This window comes from Pezoporus occidentalis, unplaced genomic scaffold (assembly GCF_034315485.1).
Source record: "Pezoporus occidentalis ecotype Australia unplaced genomic scaffold, CSIRO_AGI_Poc_V1 ctg39, whole genome shotgun sequence".
NCBI classification, from domain to species: domain Eukaryota; kingdom Metazoa; phylum Chordata; class Aves; order Psittaciformes; family Psittacidae; genus Pezoporus; species Pezoporus occidentalis.
In genome coordinates this window covers 651,304-673,192 of record NW_026915713.1, presented here as the reverse complement: position 1 = coordinate 673,192, position 21,889 = coordinate 651,304, and the positions used below count along the sequence as shown (strand labels likewise).

The 21,889-nt window shown below is 37.2% G+C and overlaps 1 protein-coding gene across 13 annotated transcripts in view; it reads right to left on the bottom strand.

The window, feature by feature from the left end:
• PTPRK (protein tyrosine phosphatase receptor type K) overlaps window positions 1-21,889 on the bottom strand; it is a 396,766-nt gene that overhangs the window by 207,372 nt on the left and 167,505 nt on the right. For all 13 annotated transcript variants that reach the window (XM_062632339.1, XM_062632343.1, XM_062632342.1 and 10 more), the window contains exons 4-5: window positions 12,437-12,518; window positions 10,466-10,581 (exon numbers count right to left, since the gene is read on the bottom strand). In XM_062632339.1, the coding sequence (XP_062488323.1) occupies window positions 10,466-10,581; window positions 12,437-12,518 (198 nt within the window). The remainder of the gene's footprint in view (window positions 1-10,465; window positions 10,582-12,436; window positions 12,519-21,889) is intronic.

The window sequence follows — 21,889 nt, the reverse complement described above, 5'->3', positions numbered from 1 at the left end:
CAAAGAATTACTCTCTATAAACACTTCATTAAAAGAAATATAAGCCTGTGGAAAAAACTCTTTAAATTCTGGCATTTTAGGCATTTAAAATTATGACCTTAAATAAATCTCTATAACTTCAAGGCTATTTTTAATTTGATAGGAACATGATTTTTTTTTTTTTCTTCCATGCAGTGAAATGAGATCATCTATATTTTAAACAAAGTCAACAGTAAAGTCTATGCCACTTAAAAAAACAATCACAGGCAAATTAACCATTAGCCTTAAATTTCTCTCTTCTGTCTCAGGAAAGAAGTGAGGCATTTCATAAACATGAAATGAAATTTTAATGGATTTTCGAGGACCTGAATGGAACCAGCAGCATCTAAAGCCAAATGTCGTATTTTATTGGTAAGATTTAGTTGCATTTCTAATTTCTTAATACAAATTTAAAACTTATCTGCATTTCTCTCTCAATTCTTCAGGTTGAAAAGTGGTGGGTCTTACTTTTTGGTTTTAACAGAAATAAGATACCATACCTTTCTGGGGTGATGGTCCCTCTAAATTTTCCTGAACTCTACTTTTTCATACTAGTGATTTTTATCAGCCTGGACAGCTCAACCTTACACATCCTCATCCCTTTCTTAGTGTAAACACCTTAAAATAAGTCCTCTCCAGTGCTAATAATTACAGTCAACTCTGGTTGCCTTCTCAGGGTCTCGGCTAGATTCCAGGATGCCTCCAGAGACAAGAAGATGTCAACACTTCGGCTGCAGTGACACACACGTTACTTTGGCAGCAGTGCCCATTTCAGCTGTCTCCCACTGTCTTCCCTCCTCGCCTTCACTCCAGTGCTCATGCAAAAAAATGACCCGGAATAAAAAAATACCTTCCCGGAAAACATCCTTCCCCATCTGTTATCATCAGCAAATGGGTTAGCTTGTGATCAGATTCACTGCACTGCCACAGAGTGGAGAGGGCAGGATCCATGTTGAGAGCAAGGCAAAAGCTGAAAGTCTGTCTAAGCAACTTGATCCCTCAAGGTGCAATCAAAACTTCATTAGACAGCAGAAGGGCTGGAAGGATGCCCCCAGCAGCCCACGGAATTACGCCTCTGCTGCTCCCAAGGAAAAGGGAATTTGTAAATAACATGCTCAAAAACATTCCTGGTTTTACTCATTGTTTTAAGGGAGAAATATCATTTTTTGCAAGAGGGAAGAGGGTTGAATGTGGACAGTCTGAATGTCAGCAAAAATACATGATATCTGCCAAAAGATGCTTTCAAAAAATAAAACAATGTGAGGGGCATAAACAACACAAATAACTATATTTTTAAAATTTTACTTATATGTAGCTGTCTGACACTTCTCAGCATACACACTGTATGCTTTTACAGCACTTACAGCATAACTTCCAAATGAAGGAAAATCTATATTTTATAAAAAAAATTCTTTATTATTTTTATTTTATTCACACACTTTATTATTTTTATTTTATTCACACAAATGTATCAATAAATCTTGGGGCTTTAATTAAACATACCAAAACCATGATAAAGCATGGCATCTATTTATCATAAGAAATTATAAATAATTTTTTTTTTCCCTCACCTACAAAAGAGCAAAAGACTGAACAAGTGGGATTGTTTTCTCCAGTCAATCTTATTTACAAATGGTTTAAGCCTAAGGAACAATTTTTTTCAAGCAGAACATGAATTGGAACTATAGCTTAAATAATACACCTAGAGAGTCTTTTCTTCTTAGTACACAAAAAAGTGAAATAGCAATTTCTTTTGTTTGATCAATTTCTCAAGAGAAAGTATGCAGCTGGAGTTTAAGGGTTTTTTTGGTAGGAAATTAATATATCTTGCTTTAACTTGCTGCTCTCCCTACATGCACAGCAGACCAGACTAAGACTCCACTTTCCAATGAAATACACATTAATTTATCAGCAAGACGCACGACACAGATTTTCCCACACAAACATATACTGAAGATCTTGAATAAATGTGACAGGCCGAATTTTACCCTGCATTGCACTTCAATACAGAAAAATCCATGATTACTTTAAATGTCCTGGTTACACGCTGTTACTCAAACTTGTCCACTTTGAAGCAGCTCAATTTCCCTCGCCCTGCACTGAACCGCCTACTGAAGAAAACAAGGTTGCTCATGAAATAATCTAATTGAGAGCCATCTGGCCCTTCATAGGTGGCATTCCTAATTTATTTTATTATAATAGAATCTACCGGAGGCAAAATAGCAAAAGTCATGCTACAGTTATCCTCACCATTCCACTACACAAACAAAAATGACACTTGATTTTTCTGAATATTTTAAAGCCTCTTATTTTGAACCTAATCTAACGTATGCCACAAAAAAATCTTTATTAAAAATTATAATAATAAAGAAGTTTTTCAGAAAGCTACAGTTCTTGAATGCAGTGTTGTTGATTTAAAAAAGAAACCGAACAAACAAAAAAAAAACAAAAAACAACCAAAACAAAAAAAAACAAACAATAACGTATAGATTTCTGGACAAAGTGATTAAAGTTCTATACCACTTTAAGCAGTGTATGCTGAACTACAGTATTCATGCTGCAGCTCAAAACCAAAAAGACAACAACAATGAAGGAAAAAAGTTGCAAAAAAACCCCCGTTACTGAAGACTAACACCACGTGAGACAGTTCCTCAAACAATTCACAGCAGATGATTTCACCCTTTTCTAAAAGCAGCCAAGTATACCAGCCACTCGTATTCTGTAATTCAAGTCCTGCAGCTATTTGAGGAAATCGGGCCTGGGATACCAACCACCCATCACACTGCTGCCAAGGAGACACCTTGAATGCAGGTGTTAAAAGACAATTTTCACAGAACTCAGTGGTCAAGGAATTTATACCACCACATGATTTTATAATCACCTTTATTTCAGATGTCTTGTTTACTTGGGTTTAAGCCACTGGCTGGCTGAGGAAATATTACCCGGACTACACAGAGTGTAGTCCAACACAGCTGGTCTACCTGTAAGCTACAAAACAGCAGCCTGAAAAGACAGTGCCCGGTATTAGAGGCAGTGAGCTCCCCCCTGTCACCACCACAGACACAGGGAGTGGCACCAGCACAGCACCCAGAACCAGATGCTCCAGACACCATGGGAGCAGCAGTGTCCTGAGGGAAGACCCGCAGGGGTGACAACCCCAAAAGATGCTGTGTAAACTAAATGACTGGTAGCAACATAGGCCAGAGGACTTAGTTAACTGGGACAGAATTAAATTAAAACCAGGAGGATTACAGTATTTCATGTTGCCGAAACCTAAGATGACCGGTCACCTAGGGAGAACTGCCATATTTATCCAAGAAGCTGATAAACTGAGGAGGCAGAGAAAGTTCATTCAGGGTTAAATAACATAGATAGCATCAAAGGTGAATATAGAGTGAAAAAAACAGAGGGGAAAAAACACCTTTGTGAAACAAACAAGAAAGAGAATCTTGAATATGAAGTTATGACTACTGTATTTTTCATTGGTGAATAATCTTTATAACCATGTCAAAGTCAGCAGTGGGTGATACAGAATAAACTACAAGTCAAGTTATTTATAAGGAGTTTGATATATCACTTTTAGGCAGCTTTTCATAAATCTTTTTTTAAAAAAGTGTTTGGAAAACCAGAACGTCTATCACAGAACATAAATATGATAAGGTGCAAATGTAGGTAAAATAGACAAGTCATAGCAAAAGAGGAGCCCTGTCCTCTATGCTTCCCTACTTTGTTGCTCACCTTGAAAAAACATCTTTTCTATAAGTAAAAAAAGCAACCAAACAAAACAATGATGAGACAAATGAGGGAAGTGACATTTCTGTGCAAGCCTCAAGTGCAACAGAAAAAGAACTTATATGCTGCTTGGCCACTGTCGGTAATCAAGCTACACGTAGGACAATGTAGACTTAATCAGCATTTTACCAGCTGAGGAAAGAAGGTTTGGTATAAACAGCCCAATTAGCTATACCTGTTTTGGGCAGATGATGCTGATAACCAAGAAGTCTGCCATCTGCCCCTCAGAAGGCACCTCAGAGGTTCACACACCACTCCCGCAATCTGGGGATAAGAGCAAAACCAAAGCTATTGGCCATCTCTGCTCCTACTGCCTCCACAGAACATCATAGCTTTGACTCTTCCTTAGGACAAACAGATCTGACTTATTTCAGTTCAGCACCAAGAAGCACCAAACTTCAAAGCTGACTAAAAACAAAAAAGGGACCAAAAATCCTCATCACAGTTCCACAGCTGAAACTCCATGGGTGCTAACAAGGCACCTTCTCTGAAATTTCTCTAGGCCCCACAAAAGAAAAAGCAAAATAATAAATTCTAACATTCAGGGTGTATTCAGCTTCCTTTAAATTTCAGGGGCCATAAAATCTGTGTAAATGAACAAAAAACATTCTTCAATGTAATGAAAGTTGCAAATAGGCAGGTGCACTCTAACAGCAAGTGTTTTATTATCAAACTAAAGACATGGTATCTTAACAGTTAATAGACTGTATCAACATGCAATGGGATCCCAAAAGGCAAAGTTACATTAGAAAACTATGAAAACTTCAAAGTAGAAAAAAAACCTTGCAAACTAAGTAAAACAAAGTTAAATTAGACGTGACTCCTATTATACATTTTTTTCTGAGACCATGAGCTAGCCTCCCAGCACTTCACTGCAGCAAAATGGTTTAGCCCAAAGGCCCACAGACCATACTTAAACCCTCCTGCTGAATACTGATCCATGCCTTCACCTTCTGGGTACAGTGGGAAGAAAGGAATCATATGGCACAACTTCCTTCCTCTGAGGGGAAATAGTGTCCTTCCAAAAAGCAAGCCAAACCAGCTGATGTGTCCCTCAACCCACTGCCACAGGCACATATTCTCCTATAGACTCTCCAGTCTAAATTCCTGAAATACTACATTGGTTGTGCAAAATGATCTGGCCAAATGCATCATCACAGGATACCATCTGCGTGTGTCCAGTCCAAAGAGCACACATACAGAGCATCTAGCAAGAAAAAATGAATGCTAAATATCAAATCACGTTCTGGGTCAACCAGCACCAAACCCAAGATGATGGTAAATAGGACATGAAAGGTTATAGCAGTTCCCTCAACAAAGCGTGCAGGACACAGCCAGTTGTTTGAGCCCGAAGAGACAACCACACAGATGCTTGTTCATCCTCTGGTAACAGTTGGTACCGCTGGGAGGTCAGCCCAGGTTTTTACAGCAATTTGCATTTTATTTTCCATAATGCTGTTTAATTTCACTTTTTCAATTATTACTCTCAGGCAATTGCTTTAATCGTCTGTTATTCCACAAGGAACGACATTTTCCTCTGGCGGAGAGATGGGCTGCATCAGACCGCATTAGCGCTGACAAGCCTCTCCACAGGCGAGAGCAGGGCTGCCTTGCCAGGCTTGGCAGCCCAAGTGGAGCGGCCGTTAGCCAGCACCCACACCTACTGCTGACAGATTGGCCCACTCACCACCACGCTGATGGCAATCTGCACAGGATTACCAGGCACGTATTAAACTTTTAAATGCATGTGGTACCCCTCTGAATTTCAGATTCGCCAAAGCAAACGGTATCACTGCAAAACCATGGCAAAACACATCCAACTGCAAAGCCAGAACAAGCCGCTTTTCCTAATCCAATGCTATGTTAATGCAAAGCTCAGCAATGATGGATGGACTCATTAGTGCTGCAGTTATCGCCATCTGAACCAGGTGCCAAGACATATGGTTTAACAGATGTTCCAGCAAAAAGCTCTGTTCTCCGCACTGTGCAAGTGTCCAGTTAAACCGGACATCGATAAGACACTGAAAATCGCATTGGGCTTCTGGGAGCCACAATTATTCCCAGCTCAGGAAGCTGTTAAACACAGCCTGATTATACACAAAACCCTATTGCTCTGATATCCCAATTAGATTCACAGAACAAATGCTAGACAATACGTACACTGCTTTCTGGATTCTTTGTGTACCCTAAAGTTATTATATTCAGTCAATCCTATTTCTCCACTGTTATTCTCTCCACTTATTCTTACTGTTATAGGAAGAAACCAATATAGTAAGAAGAAAAAATATAGTAAGAAACACTGTGGAAGGTTTCTGCACACAGAAATTTCCAAATCAAGTGAGCAAACAGACCCTCTTACAGCCCACTCCTGCATTTTCATGTTTAGCATGCCCTGTGAATGCTATTCTTTCAAATATTTAATACTAAACATATCCATCCTGAGCAGAGGATTAACGTGCCGAACTTGTTTGCCAGGTTATTTATTGATGGAGCTCCATCAGAATGAATGGCATTTCCCAGGGGAGAAAACAAACAAACAAACCAACACAGAATAAAAAGGAGGTCCAAGTTATATTCATTCAACAAATCAATGTGCACAGTCCAGCAAGATGCACCAAATCCTAATAAACAAAAGAACATTTATTCTTTAAGTGTCTTTTAAAAGAAAGACAATTCATAGTCTTTAATAAAAAGACCAGCAGATGTGGGCAACAACTGATGAGTTATGATGTCTATACATGCTATAGTCAATCTTTTAAGATTGCATACACACTTCTGTTTACCTCTGACAGAGTTTTTTCAGCAGGAACTCCTGCTAACTCCTGATGCTCATAAGAGAGTACACTAAAACATGACCGGTGAAAAAAGGTTAGGTTACCACCTAGGTTTTGGGGACTCCTACCATACAATCTAACTGCTTCAGTGTGTAGTGGCAGAAAACTGCAGCTGTTGGTGTGTGACATATTACAGTGAAAATTTTAAGAGGAAGTGAAAAATATGGAGAAAAAGACCTCTACACCATTACATTCAGAAGTGGATGGCAGGGAAAAAAATAATACGCACCAAGACCGAATTTATTTCAGAAACATCAATACTCACTTTAAACCAAAACTAAGGACTTTGAAATTTTTACAGAATTTGCTAATACTTGCAATTCATAAGGAGAATCCTTCAGCTCATAATTGTAAGAGATTCAATATTAGATTAGAATGAAAAGGTGAGCAACAAAAAAAAAATTCAAGTGCTGTATCTCCTGCTCCCACACTTACTATTAGCATCGTCACAAAAGGTGTGTTTCAGATCATCTTGTTCAACCAGATAAATCTCCTTATCTGTGCAAATATTTGCTTCATATTAATGCAGCTGCAACTTTTAAAGACTTCTGTTATCTTTACTGCTTATCTTTCAATGCCAGAGCTCTGACTGTCCCAGACCTTGGTCCAGCGGGGTTGCAAAATGAAGTGGGGGGGTGGGGAGGGGGTATGAAAGAAGACAAGAGACCAGATGCAGTCTGAAAACAAACAAGAGCAGAACCTGCAGGCATGAAAGTCTGGAGAAGTTCAATCCAATGTTAATTCCAATTTGTCTGAAAGGTTCACAGGCATACATTTGTAGAAAATGGAGTTGATGAAAATACTGTCAGTGCAGTAGTAAACAGACTGGAAACAGAGTGTGCCTATTTTTATACATTTTTATTTTCAGACAAACAAAGGTATGTGCATTTATATATATACATTGAGAAAAAGATAAGCATGGAAATAAGCATGCACATAGATCATTTTGTATATGATCAGGGCTTTTTCCCAGTAACTAAAAAAAAAAAAAAAAGAAACCCAAAATGATTAAAGCTATGAGACAGGCTACCAAGATCAACTTTTACTTCAGTACAGGCTGTTAACATTTTTCCCTTTTCCCTGTTTCTAATCAAACATCCACATCTTTTTCCACCTGCTAGTACTATTTATACAGCTAATTCAGACACGAATCAAGCTAAAAAAAAACAACAAAAATCAACAAATCAAAACACTATCAAACAATCCTGCCCACCCCAACACCAACAAAAATCCAATTTGGGCCAAAATCTTTCAGCCAGATCACTCTCCTAAACTGACTTACTGGCAATCTGCAAAAGCTCCAGCATCAGTGCAGAGAACCTGACTGAAGCAGCTGTGGGACTGCATGACTGAACACAGGACAGGGTTACTGCTGTATTTTTTTCCTTCTACTGCTGCTGAATTCACTTAGCCCTTCTCTGAAACAAAGGGCTCGAGAGCCAGAGAGTGCTGGTAGAATCTGTGATGAAATCTGTGCCTGCACATCTCTATTACTTCAATGCAAGCAATGAAATCATAGATTATTTCAGATACAAAAAGCTCTAGTGTCCCAGATTGCACCTCGGATCTTTCCTTATCAAAGAAAGTGTTTTAATAGCAAATCGTTCACCACTTTTTCTTTTTATCTTTCTTTTTTTTTCTCCAAAGAAATATATTCTCTCTTTCAATAAGAACATAACCAAAAGCTATTTTCTCTAACACAGTCTACTTGGAAAACATAATCTTCCCCACCCTACTCCCCTTCATTTTTCATTTTTGCACTTTTTTCTTCTTTTTTTCTTATATTCCAGTAGCTTTTTATGTTATGAGAAAAATACATTCCTGGAATGTTTCAGCTCAGAACTCTCAAAAACAATTACTCAGGCATTTGATTTGATCTGCCAGTTCTTCCTTCCTGGGTATTCAGGCTTTATGAGTCTCTGGTTTGGTCAAAGGTTAAAGTGAACCTTTCCCAAATCACACTCCTGAGTCTCATGAGGCCCATACATAGCCACCCCTGGTTTTAAGGAAAAGGAGTAAATTCACTATTACTATACAACAGCAGTAACTTGCTGTGTTATCTAAGGAAGAGAATTCAGAGGGAAGATTGTCGATTCACCCTTATGTTGGGCAAATAGAATGGAGTGCAATAAGGACATGGGAAGGAAAAAAAAGGCTCATCTTTAAATTGGTGACAATCTGGCACTGTTTAAGGGAAAACAAAAAGGAGAACAGAAGTTCAAGTACATACTTTTATTAGCAAGGCACTTAATAAGCACAAGCAAGCAAGAGCTACAATTTCAAAGGTACCATACCATCCGCACCAAGAAATCAACCACATTTGTGATATACACACGAAAAAAAAAAAACAACAAACCACCTATGAAGTATAGGGAGGGACAAAATACGTATTTTCTGAGTTGTTCTGGCTGCTAACTGGCCTTTTCAGGGGAGCAAAAGTTAGAGTTATCTGTCAGAGTTATCTGACTCTGAGGAGTGAGCGATAGGGAAGAGTTCCAGCTGACTGTCTCCACTGGGCTTTTCCGACACATGATCAACTGACGGTGCTTTACGAGTTTGCTTGGTATGCTCCTATTGCTATTGTCCTACCTCTGATATAGTAAAACCCAGTTCAGCTTCATTTTATGTTCATTTTGCACTGTTTGGCAAGTCTCTGAAATCAAGCTCCTCTTCCTCAGTAAATGCATTATATGGATTTATACTATATTTAAACAAGTTACTACTCAAAGATGTGGAGTACAAAATCATTCCCACTGCTATGATACCTTTTCAGTAAACACAATGCAGTTACTGCTAGATTTATGCTCCTTTTTTTAATTTTGCAGAGTATTTGTCCAGTAATACTGCATATTGGATTTTTCTAATCTCATTCTATGAAAAAGATCTCTTCAGAATGTTGTTTCTCACATGACTATATGCAACTGTTACTCAAGGTTTGTGAGCTCCACTATTAAAAGAAAACTCAAACAGACTGAATAACTGATTATAATTCATTTCGAAGTACAATGCTTCCCCCTAAAGTATATACTTTACAGTCCTGAAAATACACAGATATACACATTTTAAAAAAAAGAAATTTTGAAGGGCATATTTAGAAATCATTTGAAAGGACTGCTGGTGCTTAAGGTTTATACATACAACTAAAGCATACACATAAAGGTAACATACAACTAAAGTGAGTTTTTAATCTTTGAGTGGCAAAATTTGATTTTTTAAGGATCAACTATGAAACTTTGCTGTTCTTCTACATAACTGATGGTCTTAACTGTAAGCAACACCATTCTCACACAAAGGAAAAGTAGCTTGTTGGGGAGGTGGTGGTGGTTTCTTCTTTATTTTTCAGTGAGAATGGCTATTTTCTGGTTTTAGCCATCTCTTAGATTCTAGCATATATACATACTACTCACAACTACACAGAGATAAAAGTTGAAGTCCCTCCTACTATGGAGACAAAAGACATGCAACTGTCCTCAAAATTTATGACAGCTGTGTTACATCTGCGTTTTACTAGATTCCAAATGCCAATTATCTACATTTAATGATAATAAATTTTGATACAGAGAAGATGATTTCCAAGGAGAGAAGGCCCACAATGCCTTAAACACCAACCCCTCCCCCACCTTACACACCACTTGTTCTAATTTGCAATCCAAGCTTTTTAACATTATTAAATTGATTACAAGTTTCTCCATTTAACAGAGATAAATTTTAATTTAAACTACTTTACATGCAGAAGAAAAAAAGGCTTAGAAATTTAAATATTTCACCTCCAGAAAGCAGCTTGTCCTCTAACTAAACAGACTTGCTTGAGTTAGCCTTACCTGGAGCCATAACTTGTTATTCACTGCATCTCTCCCCGTAGCAATGCATTGAAATGTAGCATTCTGCCCTGCATTGACCTCTACATCCCCCAGCCTCAAGAAATGTGGAGATTTATCTGCAGAGGGGTAAAACAAAAATTATAAATAATGCCTACTGCTAAAAAAAGGTGCCTGCAACATTATTGTCTCCCTGAAGATGCACATTATAACAACCTTTAGCTAAAAAACAGAAACAGAAGAGAGAAAATTATTCGTTTTATCTCTGCTAGAGAAGAAAGATTGTTTTCAGTCCTTTCCCTTCTCCCCTGGTGATTCTACTAACTTTATGTTATACATGAGTTATAATAAAATTTTTAAACAATAAAAGCCAGGAGAAGGAGAACAAATGCCAAAATGTCAGCAGCACTTTATAAAAATTATCCAAAGACTTTGAATTCTAAGAAACCCTTCATACTGAGAGAAGACAAATTAACAGGACACTACTCAGGCAAAATATGACTACACTATCTGAATATGCTATTCAGATTGTTTGCAATGTAATTCAGAGGTCTGCTGGTTTACTAAATTAAATCATCTGTGACACTAAATACAGTATTTCAAGAGCTGGAAAAATCTATTTCCCACATTGACAAAGCCCCTAGAAAAGCCCAGTGGCACTACCACCTGAAGGATTTATTAGACTTAAGAAAGCTGACAGACATATTTGAGGAGTGAGCATGTTAAGCAGGTCTCACCTATCCCTTTCTCAAGAACTACTTATGAAAACAGTAGCTGAACTGTTATTCCTTTCTGCTTACTAAAAGCCAAACAAAATAAAAAACCACACACACAAACCAAACATATAGGAAAAAAAAGGCCCAGCACACTGGAACAAACAGGATTTAAAAATCAGTAACAAAAAAAGAGCTTATCTGAATATTGTGTCATGTTGATAGTCTGCCATCATGGCTGTATCAAGTGCCTTTCATTTTGGTACTTAAAGAAAATACACAAAGGAAAAAAAAAAAAAAAAAAGCCAGATCAGATACTGAATCTGAGCAGAGGTTTGCTGAGTACAGACATCAGATAGCTGGGCTGGCTGAAATATAAAGAGGTAGCTCATTCAGATACCACTGGGGTGCTTGGTAGTGTCTGAGAGCTATGGTCTTAAAAGGTTTGGGGTAGAAAAATATAAAATTTGAACTTGTCAATGCAATTTTATTATTTGGCATCATTTTGCAAATTTGGGTTGGGGTTGTTAGATCTTGATAATTTCAGAGACCACTTAAATAACCAGCCATGAGGTACATCATAATGAAATCCCATTTTAGAAAGGGGATGGATGTCTAAGGGAAAATCAGAAGAGTGGAACAGAACCAAATTACCAAAACAAAAAAAGTGATAAGTGATAAGAGATGCACAGTAGCAATTTCTTCCTCACAACTTCTTATTTATAGAATATTCTCACTATTGCAACTTGTGTTTCTGTGTGCAGTTTTTTCCCCAGGATAAAGCAGGAAAAGGCAAACAAATGCCTGAAGTCTGTCCACAAAAAGAAAGCAACAAACCCCAAGTAGTTCAATAGCCAGAAGCCTTTTTTTAATGAACATCTGTTGTGTCCATTTGGAAGGAAAAGGAAAAAAGAACAAGAGCATGAAATCTTGATAAACCTGCTACCTCCTACATGCACCTGCCAATTCAGTTTTCTTTAACCAGTGAGTATACACATTAACATTAAGACCCATCTTGATTATGAACACCAACTCTGGTATGACTAAAAAGACACTCAAGAATTTCTGCTTTTGTATTCCCATATACTTCTGGCAGACAAAGATCACTGTAGCAACACTACATTTTCTCCTGGAAGCTGCTACAAAAATACTATTGAAAAAACAACATCAGAGATCGAGTGATGAAAACTCACCAGTCTACAGCAATATCAAATACGTCCTGAAAAGACAGAGAAAAATGAAGCTCTTAATCATTACTTACCACAAGGGTAACTCAGAACCTGGATGTCATCAATGGCAATGTAGCCATTTCTCCCATCTGAGACTTCAGCTTCAAATATTACCTGTCACAATGAAAGAAAAAATGTTTACAATGCTCATTTCTACACAATTCCCACAGTGGCAACTGCGCAGATATAAGACACATTGCCTTTTTCATTTAGTTGAAGTTCCTGCAAGGTTTGACGACTGAACGGAATATTTATTACTCAATGTATTGCAGTTCCATATCATTCATATACATGACTTGCTTTGGACTTGCTGCTTACAGCACACCAGAAGAGCATGTTTATTACCTCTATTAACAGCATACTGCTTTCACTCCACTAAACATATAAACATGATTCAATCCTGAAAAAAATGCCATCACTTTCAGATCGGTTCGACACTGCAGCACACAACTGATCAACCAATTTTAACAAAATTTATATTCTTGTCAGGGGTCACCACATAGTCCACAGTCTCCTGTAACCTTCTGCAGCATAATTGTACACGAAAACACAGTAGCACAGAAAAAGTGCAGCACTCCCCAGTGGCAATGAAAAGAACAGCTGTAGCATGAGATTTATGTAGTAGCTGTTAACTTCATTCTTCATTGTTGCAAGGCAATGGGGAAAACCACTGTGTGTGAAGGAAAAGAAGAGGTTGTCTTCACATCCAACTTTTTGTCCTACCCCATATGGACAGTAACAACAAAGAATTGCTCTTGAACTTTTCCAGAGTACGTCTTTTACTACATATGCAGCAAAACACCACCAACCGACAAGAACAAATTTATTGTCAAGATTCATGCCTGTATGGATGAAAAAAAAGTAGAATGTAAAAGGAAAATAATTAAAAGGGGAAAAAAAAATGAAGCACAGATGTCTAAAAGGAAGATCTGAAAGAGGTAAGGACACCAGTAGAGACTGAGCTAAGAGCTATTATATAAACTTGCAGCCATGATTACCCAAAAATAAGTATTTGTTGGGGTCTTCTGTACAAGACTTTGAGCAAGGCAGCTGCTCTATATAAAAACTTTTCACCTACTTTACATATCTCATTCTAAGGGACAATGCAAACAATCAGCCTGCAGGTGAGCAGGAGAATGGAGGCTGTCCACATCAGGTTATCTTATTGCGAAATCCGTACAGCACCTTGCTAGGAAGTAATGTTGACTCTACTCTTCAGTCTCCCATGTACCTTCAGAGCTCCTTTTGGAGCTCTGATTCACAAAAACTACCCTCTTCAGCAAGATACTTGGCATTTACACACTTTGGCTCAGAGTGCTGCGGCAGGAACACTTCTGTACATTTATGATCCACTGACTACATTTCCTCATCCTTACCTCCCACACAGATATGAAGTGCAACTTATCTCCCACCAAAAGGGGCAGGGACCCCAGGTAGCCTGTTTATACTCAGAACTACTTTCACAATCTCAAAGGGAAAACATGAAAACTTCAACAGAAAGGTGGATATGGGCACACTCATATGGTTCACAAGGTCCCCCAACTTGTGCTTTGACTGCAGAAAGACAAAACCTGTGAGGGACATATACTTTGATAGTGCCAGGCTACAATCCCTCTTCCAGCTTCTTTAGAAGTTCTTGTTGAGTTTCTGGCTGGACTGCTCTTCACTTTTTCTTTTTCTTTCCCCTCTTTTATTTGCACTCCAATGCTCTTGAATTACAGAAGCAGCTTCATTCTCTGCCTCCTCCTGCCCCCTGGCCAAAAACAGCTTAGTGGAAAGCAACTTAGTGTCTGGGATTCCTACTTTTATTCCCTTGTCCAATGACCTTTCTGACCAGAATACTATTTCACTGTGCCCACCAGCTCCTCAGGCACCTTCAGAGAGCGGGCATTTGTTTCCAGTAAGGAATATCAACATGAATATCTTCAACTATGCAATCATTTGGATTAACCCTCTTTATTATTATTATTATTGCTTGTGTGGTGTGGAAGACAACCCAGAAAGAAATGCTATAGTTAAAGTCCTTCTGACAGACCAATTTCTTTAAAACAAAGTACAGTTCTATTACATACACAAGCTCTGAAAGCACTTTGTTTCTCAATGACCAGTTAAGAAATCTGAGCATCACTGTTAAGAACTGGGCTAAATTTATACCTTGATTTAAACTGGATTGTTATTAATTCATTTAGAAGCAACTTAGGTCCAGTCCAGTGCCCAGGGAAACTTGGCCTCATGTGTGTCCTTCCCCTCTGTGTTGATAGCTTGGGGGGAGAGGGGAGAAAGTTACCTTTCATGCGACAGATGTCAATGAATTTTTTCTACCTTTTCCAGAATAATTTAATTAACATGCACACTCCAAAAGTAGGAAGTTACCGAAAAAAGAGAAGTTTACATGAAAGAGTAAGATTAAGACACAAAGATCCATGAGAAAATTAAAAAAAAATAAAAAAATCACAGAATAAAAATCATGAAGAAATATGGAAATGCAAGAAGCCTACACAATGTTATAGGGAATAATGCTTCTGAGGTAAGTAAAAAGAAAATAAAGTTATTGAAAAGACATAGATTAATAATTGGTATAAATACAGCTATGAAGCATTAATAAATATAGACACTGTACAGCAAAAGGTGCAGATCAGTTAAAAAGTTCTTATTATTCATTAACTCGATAACATCTGCTCACAATTAAAATGGGAAACTGACAAAGGGAGTTGTATATACGGGAAAACAGCACTTTAAAATGTCGACAAGTCAGACTAGAACCCAAGGTAGTTCTTTTCCTCACATACGCACATACTACTTGAGAAAAACAAGACCTGAGCTTTTCCTTTCACTAGAGGAGGTTTATCCTAATAAAACCCCAGTGCTTTGGGATTGAATCTTCTGCTTAGCCTGCACTGCTGTTTAGTTTACAGTCCTAGAAAGGATGGCCTACACTTTAATTTTAGCCAGAAATTATTAGTTGCCTGTGCAGCTATAAATGTCCTTCTACTTATCACAATTTAATTGCATGCTTATCTAGTGCACTTCTGAGAGATGCTCACTTCCTTTAATGCAGAGGAGAGACTGGTTTTGGAGGATGAATTGGATTTACACAGAGCAGGGCTGTGGAGACAGCTATCCCGTCTCATTTGTACCAGAATCATCACAATGAATGAGAATGGGAAGTGTTGAATAGCTCAAGTAAATCAAATGTACTCAAGGGAATTATATTTGATCCCTGATTTTTTTTTTTTTTTTTTTTTTTTTTTACACAGTTCCAAGGTAATACCCAGATAGTTCATTACTTCTCCAGATAAAATGGCATATCCTTGTTTATGAAATGCCTGCACTCAGATGCAACTGAAGATACAGTGTCAGAACCTCCTCAACTGGGCATGCTACTACATATTTAGTCACCCCAATGCAACTCTTGCCCATATACTGGTCCATTTTCCTTCTAAAACAACACAAGTTTTTAGTGAACACCCATTCCCATTTGGGAAATACATGGGTTTACTACTGACATCATTAGAGACATTTCTCTTTGTCTGTTTTCTACCTGGCTTCTTTTAATGACCCAAATCAGTGACAAATTGATACGAACCACCCTGCTATATTATTCAAAGTTTTGTAGACCTCTATGTCCCAAGTAATGTTGTCTCAAATTTAAAGCTTCACAGATTATTTAGTCAATCTTATATAGAAACCATTCCGTTTTCTCTGATTATCCTTCTCATCCTTCTCTAAGCAACAACTACACTATATTCTTTGAAGATAATGAGAGCAGAGCCAGCACACAGTAATCAAGATGTGGATCAGTCATAAATTATACAACAGCATAATATCATTATCTAATTTGTCCTGAACTTCCTTAACCATTCTTAAAACTTCATTTGCTTTTTTTGACCATCATCGGGCTTTAAGATGACATTTTTATGAACCCCATGATTTTGCTGCAATGTGCCAATGACAAGCTTCGAGTCCATCATTCTGTGTGTGAAATTAGAGTTTTATGCAGTATTCATTATTTTATATCTCGTTATCTTCACTAAAACACACCTGCCATTTTACTGCCTTATCATTCAAGGTTGGCAATACTGTGATGGTCCTTCTACAGGTCCTCACAATCACATACTGTCCTTGCTATTACAAAGTAGCTTTCACCTACAGCCTTTTGACTTCACACTGTTCTCTGGCCCTCACTGTGGTCCTTTATGAAAGCCTGTGGAAAGGCACAAATTTTTACAGCATGCCTTGGTGACTATTTGTGGGCATACTGACAATTTATTCATACCTTCTCTTTTTCCTCTTAAACAATTATCTATCTATGGAAGTATTTGTCTTCTCATACAACAGCAGCTTAGTTTTACTACAAGCTTTTGTAGAGGGGCATAGTCAAGAGCTTTTTGAAAACCTAAGTAGCCTGTATCAATTAGATCACACTCATCTATATACTTGCTGACCCCTCTAAAGGAGCCCAAGGTTCAAAATTAAGTGTATGACATGCAAAATACACCAAAAAAGAGAAAAAAATAGGAAATTCTAGTAGTTTTGTGCCAAGCACTGCAAAATAGCACATACTTTGTTTTCACATCCCAGTCATAAAATTAAGATGATGACAATCACTCCTCACCTAATAATATTCCAGAAATAAACGTTTGTGGACTTAAAACTTAAGTACTCGACAGTGCTTGAATACAATGATAAAAGTAGTAACTATTAGAGCAGAGACCCCTAAAAGGATTTAGTTGCCGAAGTTTGATGCTTAAGAAATACTCAAACTTTCACATTCATACACTGCTGTAACAATGTAATCACCACAAAGGCTAAGCCTGCAGTTGCAGCCATATACAAAACAGACATCTTAGGGATTGGCCTCACTGAATTTTTAACTTTTGTCAGGATCCAAAATTTCAGTATTCTGATCATTAACTCATTTGAGGCAATAATCAAAACAAGCATTCCCAAAGCATGCATAGCCAATTCAGTAAAAAATGCAGGCAAGAAACAGGGAGAACAACTCTGTAGCCCAAAGCCTCCCCTTAGAACATAATTATCCTTTTTTCCTAAAGTTATTCTAAAAGTTGTTTTCTTTTAAACTATACACCACTGTCACCAAACAGGGTATTTTAAGTACAGTTTGAGACCTTCCTTGTCCTTCCTCCACTTGGACTAGTTCTGACTACTTGCGATACTGAAGAAACCAAGAATCCCCCACAGTTTTGACATCAGTTCTGTCAGATCATCATATATATGAAGCAATCAATCCATACATCAGTCAGATAAACTGAGTATTGAAAGGTTTAGTTACAACAGAAATGTAGTGTTTTATTGACTATTTTTTTCCCACTAAGCTCTAATACGTATCACATATACAAGTCTAATACAGAGACAGCACTGACAAGGAATTTGAGATGGGGGAAAGAAAACCCAAACCAACGAAATAGTCAGATATTGTAATTGCACAGAGCATTCTGTTTGCAACATTTTGTTCAGCTATAGGAGGGCTTCTACTAGCTTAATTATCTGAAATCAAGCTTGTAAACAGATCCGTTCCAATGCTTGGTGCAAAGGTGTATTAAAGAGCTGTAAGTAAACAGGAAGTATCATGTTTGTGATAAATCACAGTACAACAAACCAAAACTCAAGCAAACAAAGCAAAAAACCAACCAACAAAGAAGCTCATAACCCAAACTTCACCAGACTTGCTAGAAACCCTGTACTCTTTTCTCACTGGTCCTGATGATGTGCATTTGATTTTTTTTTTTTTTTTTTGGCATTTGTCACATCATTTCTATTCATCTTGTGAAAAAAAAAAACAAATGAGGAATAAGTTTAAAAATAGTACCAACACTGCATGCAAAGTCATGACTTTTAGCCATGGGAAACAAACACCTTGAAAGTATTGTAAATCATGACATTTAAAGGCTAAAACTTTAATAGTAGCAGCAAGAGACAAGTTAAGAATCAATATAAAACACTTGATACTTCTCTTATTTTTCTGATAGCCAAAAACTTTAAGAAAATACTTTCCAGTATGACAACAGCAGTCTCTTTAAACATGGAAATCTGCTAGGAAAAGGAGAAGTAGAAGTGTGGCATGATGCCACTGTACTTTTCTAAACCTAGAGCAAAGGTCAGTCCTTTTTGACTTTCAGTGACCTTTTGGAATTCCCTACTATGTGCGGAATTGTGGTTTGTTGTTGTTGTTGGGTTTGGGTGGGGTTTGTTTGTTTGTTGGCAGGTTTTGTTTTACATTTTTGTTTGGTTTGGGGTTTTTTTTTTGTTTGTTTATTTTTTAATAGATGCTCCATCTCAAACCATATATATTCCAGGTGAAATTACTGCTACATCTGAAGACACTCAGTAATCATAACCATTAACCCTTAAAGTAATGTCTGCATGAATACTATACAGATAAATAAAATTCTCTGTTTAGCAAGCAGGGGATCTTTTCCATACTCAAAACGAAAAACCCAAAGCAAAACAAAACCAAAACAAAAAAACCACACACACACACAAAAAAACAAAACAAAACAAACCCAAACACCAAAAAAAAAACCAACACAAAACTAAAAAAACCTAACTAACCAAAAAGGCACTTCATAGAATCAAGTCTATGAAGAACTGCAAAAACGAGCTACGCAGACAGACTAAAATCAGCAGACAAAATTCATAGGTTCATGTTGCATCCTACATATTGCTTGCTGGAACAACTTTTTCCAGTCCATCTCGGAGAAAAATATCTAACCCTGGTTATTTTCAGAACAGCAGCCAAAACAGTTTGAAGCACCTATGCAGAGTCAAATCCATATCCATGCATTTACTTGATCCAGAAAAAATGCTGTTAAAATCACTTTTTTAATTCCAGCAATCGCCAACCAAAGTGTCAACAATTGCCTTGCTTTCTTTTCCCTCCCTTTTCTGCTCCTCCGTAATAAAACTCACATCAGCTATAACTGAAGCTATACTCTCTGTGACTTTCTCCAAAAGGGTTAATACTCAATCTGCTTGAAGAGCAACTCCGCCCAGAAAAGAATTAAAGTGTAAAAATATACAGTGAAAAGGCACAATTTTAAATGGACACTTATTCTTGTAAGGGATCCATTCACAGTACAGTGCAGAAAGATTATGAGCTTTTTCAAAGAATAATAATAGTACCTGGCATATTTCAGAGACTCATCCTGAAAAACTTTAAATATTTCTTTTTAAAGCCCTGAGCATGGGTTCTTGTTCATAAGACAACAGAGAACAGTTGCAACTCAGGGGCCAAAGCTATTCAGCTATTTGAGATTATGACAGAGCTAAATTAGTATGTCGGAAAGGAAGTAAACACCAAAAAAAGGAAGTAAACACAAAAAAAAAAAGAAAACCTAAGCAAAACTGCACAGTAACCCCTAATCCTGTGTCACTATGGAACAACATCAACATGTCTTAACTCATAAAGTTTGGATATAATATGTTCCAATATAAACAGAGAGCAGTTTAATATGCTGTCCTGGATTATGGAACTGATACAGTAACTCCCAAATTATGCTGTATGCTCTTTTTGATAGTTTCTTGCTTATTGCACCTCAAAGCTCTTCTGTGTTTTGATTTAATGAACCAGAAGTTTAAGAGAGCAGTCATTACTACCTTTTCTGTGATAAATGCTTGTTTATCAGTAATGACTACAGACCCAAGAAAGCCACATATATATATGAAAGATAATCACAAAACCACAATTTACAGGTGGAACAACTGCATGAAGGCAGCGTGTGTGAGTCCTCTAGAAGCACCTTACAGGAAAGAAATTAATTATAAAATGGCTTTTCTCACAATAAAGCAACAGAATGCAAGCATGTTCACATTAATATATTGTTCCATAGGAGTTTTGCACTGGTCGGTTTGACAAGAAACACTTTTACTTCAGTGTAAGTAGCATAATTCCCACATTGGCTAAGATTGTAGAATAATGCCAAGCCATGCCTAATAACTGGTCTGACTCCTTTTTTCTGCTCCTACCACAGCTGAAAGAAATAAATAGCTCATGGCTAGCAAAGTGACAGCAAAGCCTATCAAATTCACATTTGTGAATGAAAAAGCAAAGCATATGGTTCTCAAGATCATTATGCACTGAAAATATGAGAACCTGAAGAAGAAAGACCTTAAACCAATTTGTGCTTCAGTATACATAAGCTAATATCTCTCAAAATATTAGAATACATCTCCATGGATACAGGATTGTACCAATTACTTTTTTTCTTTACAAAACCATCTTAATTAAAGAGAAAAAACACAAAAAATAAAACGCACCCAAAACCAAACCAGTCAAACAAACAAAAAAACCCAACCCAAACCCCACAGAAAAACAGAATCACCAACTGAATTTTTCAGATTATGTTAACTGATATCCTCATACATGTCATGTCTAGGGTGCGCACTTGGGACCAAGTTTTGGCAATTTTGCTTTGAGAGGAACTATGAAGAGAAAAATACCTTAAAAATGCCTCTACATATACCAGATATGCCAGGCCACCAGATACTCAGATTCAATTTCAAGAACTCTCTAAAAATTCTGAAAACATTAGACCAGTAACTCTGAAACCATTTAAACTTTCAATATTGCTTTGTTAGATGCTTTGTTAGATGTAATACCACATGCCTTACTTAATGAAACCAGACAACTCAGATTAATTTCCTAATTTCCTAGTTAAAGCAGAAACTTGCATTTGAGATTGTGAGTAAAATATTTCTTTTCCAAAGTATTTCTACATCAGAAATTAGTAGTAAAGATGATGAAGCACCAAAAGTAATGGCTGTGGAATCTGTCTGCAATATCTAGAAGATAAATATCAGTCAGGAATGATACAGATCTAGTTTACTCCACCACTAGACAAGGCCAATACATTATACTAACTCAGAAGGGATTTTCCAGGTACGTTTTTCTGGGATATTTTCAGAGCTTTTGGGCATTATATCATTAATAATAATTAAATACAGAATCTTCATAGTTTCTTCTACTTATTTGGAGCAGAAAGCTATAGCTCTTCATCAGTTTGAAGTGAGAAGTACAAAAGAGCTAGATGCTATTAAGTAGCTGAACAAATAAAATTGGATCAGAGTGGAGAAGACAAGTTACTGACAAGTCAAGTCAGGCACATCACATAAAGATACAAGACAGAGACTTGGGGGCAAAGAACCTCCTCTGTCCCCCTAAAAGCCTTACCTTGAACATACCTACTAAAATCTTATTAGTCTTTCCCTTCTACCTTCCCTCTATTGATCAATCTGCAAAGAAATCTGCTACATCAACTGGCCTTTGAGCAAACAAACCAAAATGAAAAGTCAAAGAAAGGAATGCTAAATCCTAAATTCAAGAGAAAAGGTTCTTTTCATTCTGAAACAAATTATTTTTAAGTATTGAAGATTAATAATTCTTTGTTTCTTCCATAGGTGTCTACCACATAAACTATTTCAGCAATTTTGGCTACCAACATGAGTGATGCTTATGGTCTCTGGTA